The 17,526-nt window shown below is 50.4% G+C and overlaps 2 protein-coding genes across 4 annotated transcripts in view; one reads left to right on the forward strand and one right to left on the reverse strand.

Annotated features, from left to right (window-relative positions):
- LOC105807760 (CD209 antigen-like protein 2) overlaps positions 1–5,734 on the reverse strand; it is a 24,113-nt gene extending 18,379 nt beyond the window's left edge. The window contains exons 1-7 of one of the 3 annotated variants that reach the window (XM_012641218.1): positions 5,671–5,734; positions 5,472–5,558; positions 5,145–5,228; positions 4,651–4,806; positions 4,073–4,224; positions 3,254–3,366; positions 1,921–2,413 (exon numbers count right to left, since the gene is read on the reverse strand). In XM_012641218.1, coding sequence (XP_012496672.1) covers positions 2,191–2,413; positions 3,254–3,366; positions 4,073–4,224; positions 4,651–4,806; positions 5,145–5,228; positions 5,472–5,558; positions 5,671–5,692 — 837 coding nt within the window. In that variant the 5' untranslated portion in view covers positions 5,693–5,734 and the 3' untranslated portion in view covers positions 1,921–2,190. Of the gene's footprint in view, positions 1–1,920; positions 2,414–3,253; positions 3,367–4,072; positions 4,225–4,650; positions 4,807–5,144; positions 5,229–5,471; positions 5,559–5,661 lie in introns of those variants that run through there. The other 2 variants (XM_012641217.1, XM_012641220.1) reach the window with 2 other exon arrangements.
- Positions 5,735–16,267: 10,533 nt separating this feature from the next.
- On the forward strand, positions 16,268–17,374 carry LOC105807883 (CD209 antigen-like). The gene is made up of 4 exons (XM_012641384.1): positions 16,268–16,389; positions 16,491–16,577; positions 16,747–16,830; positions 17,206–17,374. Exons 1-4 carry the CDS (start codon positions 16,359–16,361, stop codon positions 17,367–17,369), a joined length of 366 nt encoding a protein of 121 aa, XP_012496838.1. The 5' UTR covers positions 16,268–16,358; the 3' UTR covers positions 17,370–17,374.
- Positions 17,375–17,526: the final 152 nt, after the last annotated feature.

Raw genomic sequence — 17,526 nt, forward strand, 5'->3', positions numbered from 1 at the left:
CCACGGCACTCTAGCCAGGGCAACACAGTGAGACTCTGTCTCAAAAAAAAAAAAAAAGTAAATTAAAACCTTTAGAGGTAAAGCCATTTCCAAGCATCTTGTAAAAAAGAAATTACACAAGAACCCATGAGACCTTTTCGGTAGAGATCAACCATGCCTGGCAGACACGGAAATGTATGGTGCTTAGCTGGGGTCTTCCAAGATGCAGAGCCTGAGGCAAGGGTTCGGATACAAGCAGTCCATCTGGGAGGAGACTCCAGGACACACTAGCAGAGGAGGGGGAGAGTGAAGAGGGCCAGGGAGGGAAAGGAAGGAAGTCGATACGGAGGTCTTGACGAGCATCTGACCGAGATGGGCAAGGGGGCTTGGAACCACTGGGAGCCTCTGGGAGACGATGTAGAACAAGCCTCCCAGTGACGCTGCCTGTGAAGCTTGACTCTGAGTGAGATGGAATTTGGCACGCAAGCTGTTTATGAAGCAGCATCCTTGGGGCCAATGCTGGTAGAAGAGGGGTGAAGTCTGTGGGATCTTTCTTTACACCAAACAATTCTCCAATCTTGACACTATTTTTCGGGAAACTCCTGGGACTGTATGGACAAACTGCTCCCCCCGCAAACTGAGAGGGGTCCGAACGCTTGACCAGTTGCATGAATTAATTAGAGGTTACTTGCAAGGATGCTGGCTCCTGGGCGGCTCAGAGATTTCTTCCACAAGAGCTTTGCTGCCTGCAAAACCCACATCTACCCACCCCGTGGTGCTGCTTTAAATCTCCTCCCAGCTGAGTAGTGCGAAGTTTTTACATGGTATCTTTGCCTGTTCACGGTGAAAGAAATCACGTGGGCACAGTATCATCATCATACCCATGTTATGTTAATGATATTGCAATCTTTAAGCCAGCCACTTTATTTGTTTTTTGTTTGTTTGTTTGTTTGTTTGTTTGTTTTTTGGAGACAGAGTCTCACTCTTTTGCCCGAGCTAGCGTGAGTGCCGTGGCGTCAGCCTAGCTCACAGCAACCTCAAACTCCTGGGCTCAACCAATCCTTCTGCCTCAGCCTCCCGAGTAGCTGGGACTACAGGCATGCGCCACCATGCCCGGCTAGTTTTTTCTATATATTTTTATTTTTCCGATTAATTTCTTTCTATTTTTAGTGGAGACGGGGTCTCGCTCTTGCTCAGGCTGGTTTCGAACTCCTGAGCTCAAACAATCCACCCGCTTCGGCCTCCCAGAATGCTAGGATTACAGGCGTGAGCCACCGCACCCGGCCTAAGCCAGCCACTTTAAAGCAAGAAAGTGCTGATGGGCCCAAGAGGTGCTGGGCACCCTCTAGGGCCCAGTAGTTATCTTTGGCACGTGCTTAATCTACTTCGTAACATTTCATTGAGAGCTCCAAGCTAGCACCACACAGGTTCCCCTCTGCCCGCTGGGCAGCTTGCATTTCCCCCTGGCGCTGGCTATCTGCAGTTCAACCAGAATCCCGCAGGTTAAAGGGCTCCATCCCACAAGATGGAACCGCGGCAGATGCCGGCTGCAAAGGGGAGCCCAGGCTATTTGCATTTCTACCTGGCTGATGAGAAATTGAGGGTTCCCACAACCCCCTCTCAGGTTCAGGAAATTGCTAGAATGCCCCGCAGAACTCAGGACAACACTTTGCTTGTATGTATCAAGTTATTATAAAGGATGCAACTCAGGAACAGTCAAACAGAAGAGATGCAAGAGCAACAACAAAACAGATGTATGGGGGATAGGGTATTGGGAAGGTTTCCATGCCATCTGCAGGTGCCACTGGGTAACTGGGGGTTTCATTCCCTGGCGCTTCCAGCCTGCAAGATGACTTCTTGCAACCAGCAAGTGCTCAGCCAAAGGCGCACAGGGGATGGGAGGTGGAAGGTGAGCACAAGGAAGGTGTGTACCGAGAGGGTGAAGCCCCACGAACATGGCAGCTGCACGTGGCCAGTCCAATAGTCTGATCTTGGAGAGAAGACAGAGTAGATTCACGGAGCACACCAAGCCCTGAGTGCACCCACACCAGGTCACTGCGAAAGCTCCCGGGATGGGCAGGAACCACAACCTCTAAGTCAGGAGAACCGCCAGGTATCAGAGGAAGGACGGAACGGGACCCAAGCCCACGGGGGATGAGGAATCTGCAAGGGTTTTATTAAGGTCTCCGGAAGGGGAGAAGGAAGTTTGCCTTAAAAGTGGGAAACGTTCTGCCGTTCAGCAGACAGGGTTGGGGCAGCAGGGGCTGAGGGGGGAAAACGCCCTTCCTCGCTGGAGCAGGAGGCTGCAGACTTTTTGCAGATCCAGAATCTGGCAATGTCGCATTTCTGGTCATTCCAGCTACTGTCTACGAATTCCACACAGTCTTCATTCTCGAAGTTGTCTGGCTGATTTTGCTGCCAATACTTGGTGAAGCTGCAAAGCGTGTGCAGGACGTGAGCCTCTGTCCTCGCCCCTCTACAGTAACCACGTTTCTACCTTCTGTGGACTTGATGCTTTAGCACCTGCCCTACATCCGTATGCTGGACAGGAATTGCCCTGGACAACCCATAATATGCCCAAGTCATGGCGCCTTGGCCTCCTGACACCCCCTGTCGTACCCCTCCTTGGGAGGAGTCCTCGACCCGGAGTGGGGTGATTTTCAAACACACACCAACCAATCCAGGGTCCACAGCCCACCACCTTCCTTCCTGGGCTCTCCAATCCGGGCCCCTGTCCCCCTGTCCTTATCACCCCAGGACCAGGTGCCAGACAGCTGGGGGCAGCCCCTATGCCCAGAGCCCCTGGAAACGACTCCAACTGGCCAATCCTAAGGCTGCTCACCCTGCCCCTTCCTTCCCACAGACGCCGCACTCCCCATCTGTCCCTCTGTCTTATAAGTGACCCCGGGTGACATCCCCTAGTGTGATGTGAGCTCCACCTTTGCGATCTGTGAGCAGGACGAGGTATCTTTACAACAGCAATTGTGTCCTGTGCCATTGGCCTTACTATATCTCCGACTGCTATTCATACACGATATTTTAAAACACCTACCCGGCAACAAGCTCCTCCTTCAGCTCTGATGGTGGAACTTTAGGCACCGATATGAACGTTGCCATCTGAGCGTGAGTATGACACCACCTTCCTCACATCAGTCAGGAGTTGAGAAAATCCCGCCCTTTAAGCCCCGAGGGGTCAGGCCGTGGGGCGGGATCCCCAGGGAAAGCTCTCAGAGCCCCCGCCCCAGGGATAGGTGTCCCCTTCTCCCGGATCTACCTGGGCGGCAGAGGCGAACCATCCACCCACTGCCACGAGCCTTCATGAGTCAGGTCTGACATCCCGATCCAGGAGAAGCGGTTCCTCCTGGAACTCTGCAGCTGTAGAAAGTTCTGGGTGGGAGGATACAGGAAGAGTCAGAGGGGAGCTCTGCTTCCCATTGCCCAGGCTCAGTGTCTTCCCATCTCTTGGCAGGAAGTTCTGCTTTCAGTATAACCTTCAGCCTCTAGTATACCGGGTCGTGAGGCCCCACATGTCTGAGTCCCTCTGACATCTGTGTCCCATGCACACGGGTTCTGACTTACAGACCTACGTGCACCGCTTGTCTCTCCTCACAGACAGTGGAAATATTGTATTTTTTTCTGTTTTGCATGAATTCACTTATGCCTGGGATTAAGGTCCTGGAATCATTTTGTACCAGTTGGTGACTGTGGGCCAAGGACGTCTCTTTTCAGCTCTGCAGTGAGGGACGTCACATCAATTACTTGAAATCAGCCACAGTGGGAATATTTACACCAGGGAAATTGGCAAATCCTACAGCTGACGACTTGTTTCCCCAGAGAGCTGCTTGTGAGGCATTTGCCAGCACACCACTGGGGCTTATGTATCTTTGTTGGGCTCCCCGAAAGCATTCACAGGTGTTCAGAATCTGTCTCTCCCTGAAGGTGTGAGACCCCCTGGGTGTACCCTTCTCCTTCTGCCTTTCCAAGGAGAACAAGCAGCCCCACTGCCAGACAGTCCTCTCTGAGCACCTGCAGCCAAGCTGGCCAGTGGCCACCTGCACGCCCCAGACCAGGACGAGGCTCCCTTCAGGTGTACCTGCTCCTCCTCGCCTTTGATGATGACCAGCTGGGCCCCCACATCCTGGCAGGCGGTGATGGAGTCGTGCCAGTTCCGTTGGGAGTCGGAGAAGAAGTAACAGCTTCCTTGGAAGAATGTCCAGTCCCAGGGACAGGGGCGGCACAGTTGGTCTGTTGGGGCAGGTGGGCCAGGGCTGGGACCCAGATCTACATGCCCAAAGTCCGGCACCTGCCCACCCTTCAAGCCCTCAGGGGTTGGAGCCCTTCCCTGACTGTCCATGCTGGGTGGGACATTCCCCTCTCCACATCCTGACACGCTCCCCATCCCCAGGAGAACCCAGGAGTCCTGGCCCCATCTCCTCCAGACTGGGAGAAGTAGGGGATTTACAGCTCAAGCCAGCAGCCAGGAGACTGGCTTAACTGAGTGCCTACTGTATACCTGCTCCCTGTGAACACCAACTGCAATCGTGCCCGTTACCCTGTGTTCCCACTTCACAGATGTGGAAACTGAGGCTCAGAGAGGGTTGGTGACCCTAGCAAAGTCACAGCCCATGGTGGCCCAGTCAGGGCTAGGACCCCTCGTGACTTGTCACTCACCGACTGCAGCCTTCAGCTGGGTCAGTTCCTGGTAGATCTCCTCCTGCCTGGACCTCTCTGGGAACTCATGAACTCCAGCCTTCAGCTGGGTCAGTTCCTGGTAAATCTCCTCCTGCTTCGACCGCTCCTGCGCCAGGGAGCTGGGGAGCTTGCTGACTGTGCCGGGAAAAAAGGAACTGCAATTATTAAACAGCTACTGTGTGTCACGCCCTGCACTGGGCCTCCAGGGTCATCAATCCTGGGAGCCAAGGTCTTGGTTAATGCCCTTTGAAGATGAGGAAGACTGACACCCTGAGAGGGCAGCACAGAGGGCATGGGGAGCCCGGTGCTTCCTCCTCCTCCTCGTCCTCCTCCCTCCCTCCCCTCCCCTGCCCAGAGTGGAAGGGGCCACGGGAGAGACCCCTGGAAACCCAAGGGCCCCATGTTCCTTGTGGACCTGCCACCTCCGAAGGGCCAGGTCTACAAGCCCAAGACCCACAGAACCTGCCCCTGACCTTGGACGAAGACGGTCACCAGGAGTCCAGTGAGGAGCATGAAGTAGAGGAGCAGCAGCAGCAGGGGGCTGCGGCCCAGACACCCTGCAGGGAGGGAAGGAGGCTTGGCCAAGCAAGGCAGTGTCCCCACCTCAGCCTGGCCTTGAGACAGCCTGGCCCCATCCCCCACTCCCCCAAGACCCAGGACTCCAGACTCCATCCCCCACTTCCCTAGGACCCAGGACTGCAGCCCCCACATCCAAAGACCCAGGACTCCATCCCCCACCCGCCAGGACCCTGCAGTCTGTGAGGCTCTTCCATCCTCCCTGGTCCCCAGCCCTTCTCTACCTGCAGAGCTCTTCAGGCCACAGATCTGTCGGAATCCTAAGTCTCTTGCAAAAAGTCTGATGGAGCTGGTTCTCAGCTCTTCCTCCTCTGTATGAATAGACGTCAACTCAGAGCCCGGGCAGGCTAAGGCCAGAGCTGGCCATCCCCAAGGCCCCCTCCCCTGCAGCCCAGAGTCCTGCCCCAGCCTCACCCAGGAGACCTTGGTCATAGGAGTCACTCATGTCCCCGCACTGCCCCTCAATGTTCAAGATTCCTGGGGACCATGGCTCTCATTCCCCACCCCACAATCCATACACCTTAAATCTACTCTCATTGAGGAAGAGAAACAGGGAAGTGGTCAGTACATATTACCCGAAAAGTGGGAGGGGTCAGAGAATGGGATGGGCCAGATCTCCCGGGAATTTCAGGGAGGTGGGGAGGGGCGGCCTGGGGTTGACAGGGAGAAGGACGTGTCCACTCATGGCGTGGTCGAGCTGTGGGATGTTGTCAGCGAAATCCAATAACTTGTAAAGAAAAGCTATTTTGTTATGCCCCCTCCCCCTGGGGCCAGGGTGGGCAGGCACCTGTGCTAGGATTACAGGCGTGAGCCACCGCACCCTCCTTTTCCTGGAACCACCACCCCTCTGACCCTCAGGCTTTGCTGCCTTGGTCTGCTGAATCGTTATTGCTTCTGCCTATTCTAGTGGGCACTTTTCTAACTGCTTTATAAACTCATTCATTTAATCTTCCTAACATGCAGGAGGTCACATATACTGCATTTTAAAGAAGGGGGAGACTGAGCCACTTCGAGGTTAGGGAACTGGCCCAAGATCACACAGATGGTAAGTGGTGGAGCGGGGATTTGAACCCAGACAGTCCTCCTCCACAGTTTACACTGTTAACCAAAGAGAGTCACATAGTATCAAGCAGGGAACAAAAAGATGAATAGCAGCTTTATTTAGAACAGTTCCAAATTGCAATAACCCAGCAGGTGGATGAAAAGACATGTCGAGAGGGTGGAATACTATTCAGCAATGGAAGGCAAAGCACTGATACCTGGAACAACATGGATGAACTTCGCAAGAGAGTGAAATACCCGAGACAGAATGAGTACATTCTGTAAGATTCAATTTTACATGAATTTCGAGAACCGAGAGAACTAACCTTTGAAGCGGACTCAAAATGGCAGTTACCTTGAAGGGGCGATTGTTGATTGACAAGGGGTTTTCTGTGTGCTGGAAATATTCTACATTTTGATCCGAGAGGTCTGCATTGTACTCTATATGTGTTATATCTCAATTTTTTTTTTTTGAGACAGGGTCTCACTGTGTTGTCCAGGCTAGAGTGCTGTTGCATCACAGCTCACTGCAACCTCTAACTCCTGGGCTCAAGCGATCCTCCTGCCTCAGCCTTCCCAGTAGTTGGGACTACAGGTGTGGGCCACCATACCCAGCTAATTTTTCTATGTTTTGTCAAGATGAAGGTCTCACTATGTTGCCCAAACTGGTGTTGAATGCCTGGCCTGAAGTGATTCTCCGGCCTCGGTCTCCCAAAGTGCTGAGATTACAGGTGCGAGACATTTCTTTCTCAAGAAACTAGAAAAAGAAGAGCGAAATAAACCCAAAGCAAGCATAAGGAAGAAAATAATAAATATAAGACCAAAAAACCATCAACGAAATTGAAAGCAGGAAAGCAATAGAGAAAATCGATGGAACTAAAAGCCGACACTTTGCAAAATCAATAAAATGGATTAAACTTTTGTAACATTAACAAAAACAATAAGAAAGAAGACAAAATCACCAATGTCAGGAATGAAACAGGATGCTATTACAGATCTAGAAGGCATGAAAAAGATAATAATGGAATACTATGAACAACTCTATATTGGTTGTTCTTTTGTAAATTAACAATTATCATATTGTCATTTTGACAATTTAGAAGGAATAAACCAATTCCTTGAAAAGCACAAACTGCCTAAACTCCCTAAAACTGCCTAAACTTAACCAAAATGTAATAGATGCTCCTATAACCATTATACGTAGTCTGATCACCATCAAAGAAATTAGAATTTGTTATTTAAAAGCTCCTGAAAAAGAAATCTCCAAGTCCAAACGGTTTCACTGGATAATTCTACCAAACACTCAAAGAAGGATTCACAGCACGTTTATACAATATCTTCCAGAAAATAGAACAGGTGGGAATACTTCCCAAGGTATGAGGCCAGTATTACCCTGGTACCCAAACCAAGCAAGAACAGGACAAAAGAGAAAACCACAGAGCAATATCTCTCCTGAACCTAGATGCAAGAATATTAGCAGAATCCAGCAATGTAGAAAGTCTTATAACTCTGTGTCGCCTCATCATCCATTATGCATATAAGTTTGACTCATACCGAGAGCAGGGCTGGGTCACCCTTGAGACAGTTCCTAGTTCTGCACTTCCTTCCGCTTCCTCATCCAGACACCTGCCTTATACAACCACCTCCTGGTGGCCACCTCCCTTTGGGACAGCTAGATGCAGCCCTGCTGTCCCCACACCCAGCATGAACTGTGTGGATGTGCCAGAGTGACCAACTCTCAGTCACAGCCTGACCCCATGGAACTCGTGCCTGCTTTCTCTAAACCCACCGATTAGAACTCCCCAGGAAAAACCTGTTTGGGTAGCCCTTGGATCCCGATAGGTCCCTGTCTGCCTGCCTGGGGCTCCTTGGCCTGCGTGTGTGTGTGTGTGTGTGTGTGTGTGTGTGTGTGTGTGTGTGTGTGTGTGTTTCCTCTGGGCCTGCCGTGTACCACCCAGGACCTGTAAGTAATAAGATCTTTATTTCCATCTGTGTCTCCCCTAGCATTGAAGGGGTGCCCTCTATCTTAAAGACCCTAAATTAAAGAATTGGTGTACTCGGCAGGATGGAGAGTGCCTCCCAGGATTAGCACGAGATGTCTTCAAGCCTTATTAACATCGTGAGCGGTGTGGGCAACCGCACCGGTGAAGCCGCGTTGTGCGTTGCAAGTCGATTGCGCTTAATGTGCTCCCTAAACAGTCTGCCCCATCCAAAGGGGAATTCTGGGTCTGGACCAAGGGTCAGTGTGGCTCTGGAACCCTGACTGGGAAGGTGGGCTCCAGCCCTCCTTAAAGCGAGGTGTGACTTTCTCGACCCCTCTTTTCTCTTCTGCTTGGAGCACCGTGTGAGGACTATTTCTTTTGCTGAACCTTGGGGACATGATACTCAGTCCCCAAGACTGAGAGAAGCCAGACACAGAAGGACAAATCCCGTGTGATTCCACTCACAGGAGGTCCCTGGAGTCGTCAGATCCACAGAGACAGGAAGTGGAATGGTGGGTGCCAGGGGCTGGGGAGGGGGTGGGGAGTGAGTGGTTCACGGGGACAGAGCTTCAGCTTGGGAAGATGAGAAAGCTCTGGAGATGGATGTTGGTGATGGTCGCACAGCACTGTGAATGTGCTTACGCCACTGAATTCTGCCTACTTAAAAATGGTTAAAATGGCGAAATTTGCCAGAATAAAAAAATCCAGAGAACATATCCTTTTTTTCTGATAAATAGATTTAACTTCTTATTCAACCCCCACTTCCTCCTGATGGCCCAGCACTTGGGATCCCAATTCAACACATACACAAGCCATAACGTGGGAGGGGCTGAGACCACGGGAGGGAGAAACGCACAGCCACGGGGTCCTTAGGACACTGATGAACTGCCAAGGCTTATGCTAAAACAGGACTTCGAGTTGCCTGAGCCAAGTAATCCTGTTCATTTGTTTACACCGGTTTGAGTACACATCCCCCGCAGCCAAGACGGACACAGGCCGTCATGAGCCCTAAAAATGCAGAAAATTCAAAATCTCTGCTTTTAGTAAAGAGCTGAGAGGCATGTGCCTCAAATACCAAAAAAATGACAGACGGGGTGGTTTTCACAACAGGAATTCAGTTTTCACTGTTCTGGAGGCTGGAAGTCCAAGGTCGAGGTCGCTAGTGAGGCCTCTCTCCCAGGATGACAGACAGCCACCTTCTTGCTGTGTTCTCACGAGACAGAGAGACAGTGAGAGAGAGATCTGACCTCTTTCTCTTCTTGTAAGGGCACTAATCCCATCATGGGGCCCCACCCTCATGACCTCGTCTAAACCCAGTTACCTCCCAAAGGTGCCACCTCCAAATACCATCCCCGTTGGGGCTTCAACATATGAATTTTAGGGACACGAACACTCAGTCTGCAAGACCATGTTAATGGTGGCCGTGGTGTGCTCTAGTTGGGAATAAATAGCAAAGCCCTGTAAGTCGGCCTCTCTGTCGGGCGTCTAGACATGTCCACCTGATGTTGACAAGAAAGGATGAAGGAAGGATTGCGCTCGAGAGAAGTTTCCCCGGCGACAAGCTAGCAGGTGGTGTCTCATAGCTGATAAACTGAGAAGAGTTTCCAGTCCTGTTACTGAGAATCACGGCCCTGTGTCAAGACACCACGTCCCCTCTGTAGCCATGAATGTGGAGAAGAGGATGACCTCCCAGTCTTTCCACAATCGTCGGGAACTTGTCATTGGAGGATGCTGAGAGATAGATCCAAGCTCGGCATAGATCCCAGTGGGCTGATCAGAACGGAGAGGACGCAGTGAAATATTAACTTCTGTGTTTGTGGTTTTTCTTTTGTTTTGAGACAAGGTCTCACTCTGTCACCCTGGCTAAAGTGCAGTGGTGTCACCATAGCTCACTGTAATCCCAAACTCCTGGGCTCAAGTGATCCTCCTGCCTCAGCCTCCTGAGTAGCTGGAACTACAGGTGCCACCACCACACCCGGTTATTTTTTTTTTCTCTTTTTTGTAGAGACAGGGTCTCACCCTTGCTCAGGCTGGTCTTGAACTCCTGAATTCAAGTGATCCTCCCACCTCAGCCTGCCAGAGTGCTGGGATTATAGGCGTGAGCCACCGTGCTCGGCCTTAACTTCTTTCTAACTGTGGTAAAATACACATAAAATTTACAACTTTCACCATTTTTTAAGTCTACAATTCAGTAGCGTTCGGGACATTCACAAGGTTGTGCAACCATTACCACTGTCTAGTTCCAGAACGTTCCAGCACTGGTGAAAAGAAACCCCACCCCCATCGGCAGTCGCTCCTCCTTCCCCGTCCCCCCAAACCATGGCAACCACTCATCTGCTTCTTGTCTCCACATATTGCCCATTTTGGATATTTCACATACACAGAACATGTGACTTCTTGTGTCTGGCACGTTTCACTGAGCATGGTGGCTTCAAGGTCCGTCTATGCTGGAGCGCGTGTCCGAATTTCTGTGCTTTTCGAGGCTGAATAATAAACATCTCACTGCGTGGATTCACCACGGTTCATGTTTCCACTCATCAGCTGATGGGCACTTGGGTGGTTTCCTCCCTTTGGCTGCTGTGAATAAAGCTAAAATATTAACTACTACTTTGCCTTTCCTTAGCACTCTTTTTTTTCTTTCAGAGAGAGTCTTGCTCTGTTGCCTGGGCTAGAGTGCCGTGGCGTCAGCCCAGGTCACAGCAACCTCAAACTCCTGGGCTCAAGGGATCCACCCGCCTCGGCCTCCCAGAGTGCTAGGATTACAGGCGTGAGCCACCACACCCGGTCTCCTTAGCACTCTTGTGACATCAGTTGGGTTTACTGATGTCATAATCCCTGCTGCCCTGTACCTCACCCTCCACCAAAGACCCCTCACTTGTTTGGCTGTGGTCAGTACTCAGGCTGGCAAATAAGGTCAACTCAAGTTCCCTGTAAGCCTAGAAAATGCTAAAAGTACTGCTCATGTCGTCTGGTGCTGGTCACATTGTCTACCTGTATCATAACATCCATGAAAAATGTCAAAGTGTCCCACGATGGGGAGGATGTTGGTGGCCACTCAGCCACTTAGATGTCTCTCTTCCAAATATTTCCTCCCAAAAGAATGCAAGACAAGAAGAGGAGAAAGCACAGCCATGCAGATGCATGCTTAACTCGAAGACAGAGAATGCTGAAACTTACAAGAACTGAGAGGTAATCTTCAAAATGCTCCTGGGGGACAGGCTCGGAGATCAGACCTGTAATCCCAGCACTTTGGGAGGCTGAGGCAGGAGGAACGCTTGAGGCCAGGAGGTTGAGACGGGCCTGGGCAACATAGTGAGACCCCATGTCTACAAAACAAAAATAACAAAATTCCCCAGGTGTGGTGTTGTGCACCTGTGGTCCCAGGTACTCGGGAGGCTGAGGCAGGAGGATCGCTTGAGCCCAGGAGTTCAAGGCTGCAGTGAGCTATGATCAGGCCACTATACTCCAGCCTGGGCAACACAGTGACTCCTATCTCTAAAAAAGGAAGAAAAAAAAAAAAAAAGAAGCATAGCTCCTGGGAGAAAAAAGTGAAAATAAAGAGAGCAGAGCTGCAAGTAAATAAAGAATATTTAGGACCCTTCAATGCAAAAGAGAACCACAAAATTGGAGGTCTCACCATCCATCTCCGTGGCGAACAAGACAAACAGAAGCTTCCACTAAATAAGTTGATGTTGCTATATTGACAGAAGTGGGTGCGGTTAATCTGGATCTTTTGTAAAAACAACCCAGTCACTAAAAATGAACAAAAGAAAAGTGTGGAATCAATAGCAAGCGGTTGTAAAAATTCAGTAAATGAAAATCCATGCAAATCAACTACAGGAAAGTACTCAGCCCCACACCCCCGCCCCACCTGCCACAAAAGGCTGATGAAGCCCAGGAACATTGTTAGGTCAACACCCCCATAAAAATTAAACACAGTCAAACAAGCATCTGAGGATATGAAAAACGACCTTCAATCAAAAATCCACACACTAAAAAGCTAAATGCTGAAGGGAGCAGAATAGAAAATAGGGGAAAATAAAGAGAGAGCTTAAACAACTCAGGAAGAAACGAAAGAAAAGGACAAAATTATCTCAGATGCAGAATAAATTGCGAAGGTACCATATCTCTCCCATGACACCCCTCCACTCCCTGCTTAAAATTCTCCAACAAACTGAAAACGTATGTCCACACAGAAACCTGCCCAAGGATGTTCATTGGAGTTCATTCATAACCACCCGAACTCAGAAGCAACCAAGATGTCCTTCCATAGGGGAGTGGATAGATAAACTGTGGCACATCCAGACAATGGAACATTATTCAGCACTGAAAAGAAATGAGCTCTCAAGCCGTGTAAAGACATGGAGGAACTGTTAAGAAACCCACAGAGGGCATTTCCCTAGGCTCAGTTGCTTGCTGCACAGAAAGGCAGTTACTGAGACGCTGAGCATTGTCAAGGAAGAAGGGAGACTTATTGCAGAGGACATCAGCCAGGATATGCAAGAACTGCCTCACATCTGCCTCCCCAGCCGACAGGGTCAGGGGATCTTCTAGAGGTGACATGAACAATGTATGCAGTGAGTGAGCACCATTGCATGTTTGGGGCAGAGTGTAGAGCACGCAAGTGTAGTGAGAAATCATACTGGCGCATACATGATGTGATCAGAAAATGGTGGGTAAGCCTCTCCCAGGGCAGAGATTTTAGTAGTACGAGCTAGGGGTTAATATTGGTCATTCATCTGGTCTTGTGCACAGGCAGGATGTGGGGAGTAGGTTGCTCAGTGGATCCTCAGGCAAGATCTGGCTGGGTGCCACGTATCTTGACTTCTCTCAACAAACAGGTGGTCAGTGGCATTGTAGTTATCTCGTGGCTTCAAGGAGGTTCAGCTGTTTCTAAAAAAAAAACTCGAAAGGGATGATTCAGTGAAATAGAAAGTTGCAAAGTTCTGGTCAGCAAATCTTACTGGCCTAGGAACTTGAAACCATATGATGGGCGTTCCTTTATATGTGACCAGATGTTTCTCTCTTGCTGTTTTGAGAATTCTCTGTCTTTGACTTTTGACAGTTTCACTATAATGTGTGTTGAGCAAGACCTTGGGTTGTATCTATTTGGAATTCTCTCAGCTTCTGATGTTTGAATGTCTAAATCTCTTTCTAGGCTTGGGAAGTTTTCAGTTATTATTTTGTTAAATAGGTTTTCTATGCCTTTATACGTCCCTTCTCTATGGGTATGCCCAATGTAAACATTTGGTCACGTTATGGTGTCCCATAAGTCATGTAGGCTTCCTTCATGGTTTTTTCAAATGCTTTCTCTTTCTTTCTTTTCTGTCTGACTCAGTTATTTCAAAAAACATACGTTCAAGTTCTGAAATTCTTTCTACTGCTTCATCTAGTCTATTATTGAAGCCCTCAATTATATTTTTTTATTTCGTTCATTGAATTCTTCAGTTCCAGGATTTCTTTGGGTCTTTTTTATGGTATCTATGTCTTTGGTGAGTTTCTCGTTCATACCGTGACTTGTTGTTGTGATTTCTTTGCGTTTTTGGTTTTGTTTTGGAGACAGGATCTCTTTATGTTGCCCAGGCTAGTCTGGAACTCCTGGGCTGAAGTGATCCTCCTGTCTCAGCCTCCCACATAGCTAGGATTACAGGCACATGTCACCACATCCAGCTAGTCTTTGTATTGTTTATCTGTGCTCACTCTGTTTTGTTTGTTTTTTGTTTGTTTGGAGACAGAGTTTTTGTCCATCAGCCCAGCTAGAGTGCAGTGGCATCATGATGACTCACAGCAACCTCAAACTCCTGGGCTCAACTGATCCTCCTGCCTCAGCCTCCCAAGCAGCTGGAACTACAGTCACGCGTCACTTCTCCCAGCTAATTTTTCCATTTTTAGTAGAGATGGGGTCTCGCTCTTACTCAGGCTCAACTTCAAATCCTGACCTCAAGCAATCACCTGCCTCAGCCTCCCAGAGTGCTGGGATGACAGGTTCGAGCCACCACAGCTGGCCAGTCTGTGCTCTCTTGTATCTCACTGAACTTCATTAATATCATTATTTTGAATTCTTTTTCAGGCACTTCATACATTTCTTCTTTATTGGAACCTGTTACTGGAGAATTATTGTGTTCCATTGAAGGTGTCATATTTCCTTGCTTTTTCACGTTTCTTGTGTCCCTACATCGATAACTGTGCACCTGGTGTAGCTGTCACTTCTTCCAGTATTTGGCAATGGCTTTCACAGGGGAAGACGTTTCCCTGTTGAGGCATCTGTGCCGGCAGCTGGGCGGGACACTTTAGCTTCCCCTCTGGCTGCATGTGATAGTATAATCCCTGTGTGATTTCTTTGATGCAAATCACATCGGTGGTGTCTGTAATTTCCTCAGTGGCTTAGGCTGTGTTTGTTAGTGGAGGCTTTGCAGGGGAGAGGGTCACGAGGTGGGCCAGTCCTTGGATCTCAGTGGCACCAGCATCAGCCCAAGAGCACCTGTCCTTGGGCCTCTGGGAGGAGGGTGCAGATGTCAGTGGGTGAGGCGAACTCAGGTCTCTGCACAGTGTGCTTGGGTGCTGGTGGCAGTTGTTCCAGGCCAGTTGTCAGACCGTCGGATGAGGTGGGGTGAGGATGGGGCGGGACAATGCTCAGGTCTGTGGGTGGCATTCTCAGGTGGCGGCAGCAGTAGTGGTGGTCACGATGAAAGCAAATGCACTCTGGCCAGACTGCTGGACGGGGGACATGCCCGTGTCCTTCCATGCCTCTAGTGTTTGCTCTCACCTCTCTGCTGGATTCCAGTTTTCTCTCTCAGATGCTCAACTTGAAGTGTGATCATCTACTCTCTGCGTTCTCTGAGGAGGAGCAAGTCCCACGTGCGCATCTACTCAGCCATCGCACGCTGCCTCTGTGTTGTCCGTTTTTACACCGAGATGGAGCACACTTACAACGCAATGCACCAGTCTGCAATACACAGCCCGAGACGTTTTACATACAGACGCACGTCTGCAAGCACTTCTCTGACCAAAATGTGGAACATCCATCACACAGAAGAATCCGTTCTACCCCCTCCTGGTCAATCTCCACCGGCTCCTTCCAGGGAACCCCGTTTTCAGCTTCCACCAAGGCTACTTCTGCCCTTTCTTGAAATTCATATGAAATCAAATCTTATGCAACGTACTCATTCTCTCTGGGTCCTCTCACTCTTTTGCGAGATTCATCCATGTTGTTGCAGGTATCAGCACTTTGCTTTTTCGTTGCTGTATAGTATTCCATGCTGTCGATATTCCACAATTCTTTTTTTCATTCAACTGCTGTTGGCCACATGGGTTGTTCCAGTTTGGGACTATTCTGAATAAGGTGCTATGAATCGTTTTTTGTTTCCTCTGAGATACTATTTGACTCTCTTTGGTTGACAGTGTGGTGGACTGTGGAGATAGACTATCTGGGTTCAAATCCCAGCTCCACCACTTACTAGCTGTGTGACCTTGGGCCAGTGACCTAACCTCCAAGTGCCTCAGTTTCCCCCTTCTTTAAAATGAAGGATGTATGACCTGCAGCACGTTAGGAAGATTAAATCAATGAGTGTATAGAGCAGTGAGGAAAGTACTCGACTATAATAGGCAGTGAATAAACAAGTAACTGTCATTCGGCCCCAACTCCCAAAGTCAGCAGAAACCACCATAAGTGAAGACATCAGCAGAACAAGGCAGCAAAGACTAGAGGTCAGAGGGCTGGTAGTTCCAGGAAACGTGGAGGCACTGCCTGCCCTCCTCTGCCCCAGATGGAGGGCGTGACAACATAGCTTTCCGTTACAGGATACTGGACTTCACTGACAGCGTCCCACAGCTCAGCCACGTCATGAGTGGGCACGTCCTTCTCCCCGTGAACCCCAGACCACCCCTCACCACCTCCCTGAAATTCCTGGGAGATCCGGCCCATCCCATTCTCTGACCCCTCCCACTGGCCTTTCTGGCAATATGTCCCTACCCACGTTCCTGTTTCTCTTCCTGTGTGAGAGTAGATTTAAGGAGTGAGGATCGTGCTGTGGGCAATGAAAACCGTGGTTCCCAGGAGACCTGGACGTCGAGGGACAGTGAGATGACATGAGTGACTCCAAAGAGCTGGGTCGCCTGGGTGAGGCTGGGCTGGGACTCTGGGACGCAGGGGAGGGGCCCAGGGGCTGGCCAGCTCTGGCTCAGCTTGCCCAGGCTCTGAGTTGATGTCTGTCCACTCAGAGGAGCAACAGGTGAGAAGCATCAGCAGCAGATTTTTTGCAAGAGACTTAGGATCCCACGAGACTCCTGGACCCGGAAGCTCTGCAGGTAGAGAAGGGTTGGGGGGCAGGGAAGATGGAGAGAGCCTCGGGGACTCTAGGGTCTTGGGGGACTGGGGGATGCCTGTCTGGGCTTCTGGGTCCTCGGGAGGTGGGTGCTGGGGCCAGGCTGAGGTGGGGACACTGGCGTGCTAGGCCAAGCCTCCTACCCCCCACAGGGTGTCTGGGCCGCGGCCCCCTGGCGCTGCTGTTTCTGGCCTTGATGTTCCTTACTGTGCTCCTGGTGACTATCGTCGTCCAAGGTCAGGAAGACTCTTTGGTCTGGGTCCCAGGCCTGGGTCTTTCGCTGTGGAAAGAGCCAGGGTTGGTCAGTTCCAGGGCGGAGGTGGGGCTGAAAGCAGGCATCGGCTCCCTGGGGTTTCCACGGGTCTCTTCCATGGCCCCTCCCACTCTGGGCAGGGGAAGGGAGGGAGGGAGGAAGAGGACAAGGAGGAAGAGGAAGGACCAGGCTCCCCTTGCCCTTCTTTGCTGCCCTCTCAGGGTGTCAGGGTCTTCCTCATTTTCAAAGGGGATTAACCAAGACCTTGGCTCCCAGAATCTATGCCCCTGGAGGCCCAGTGCAGGGCATGGCACACAGTAGGGGTTTAATAATTGCAGTTCCTTTTTTCCTGGCACAGTCTCCAAGCTCCCCAGCTCCCTGGGGCAGGAGCGGTTCAGGCAGGAGGAGATCTACCAGGAACTGACCCAGCTGAAGGCTGGAGTTCGTGAATTCCCAGAGAGGTCCAGGCAGGAGAAGATCTACCAGGAACTGACCCAGCTGAAGTCTGCAGTCAGTGAGTGACAAGTCACCAGCGGTCCTAAGCCTGACCAAACCTTGATGCGCTGTGACTTTGATAGGGTCACTAACCCTCTCTGAGCCTCAGTTTCCACATCTGTGAAGTGGTTGGAACACAGGGTAACGGGCACAACTGCAGTTGGTGTTCACAGGGAGCAGGTAT

This window comes from Propithecus coquereli, unplaced genomic scaffold (assembly GCF_000956105.1).
Source record: "Propithecus coquereli isolate 6110/MARCELLA unplaced genomic scaffold, Pcoq_1.0 Scaffold164, whole genome shotgun sequence".
NCBI lineage: Eukaryota > Metazoa > Chordata > Mammalia > Primates > Indriidae > Propithecus > Propithecus coquereli.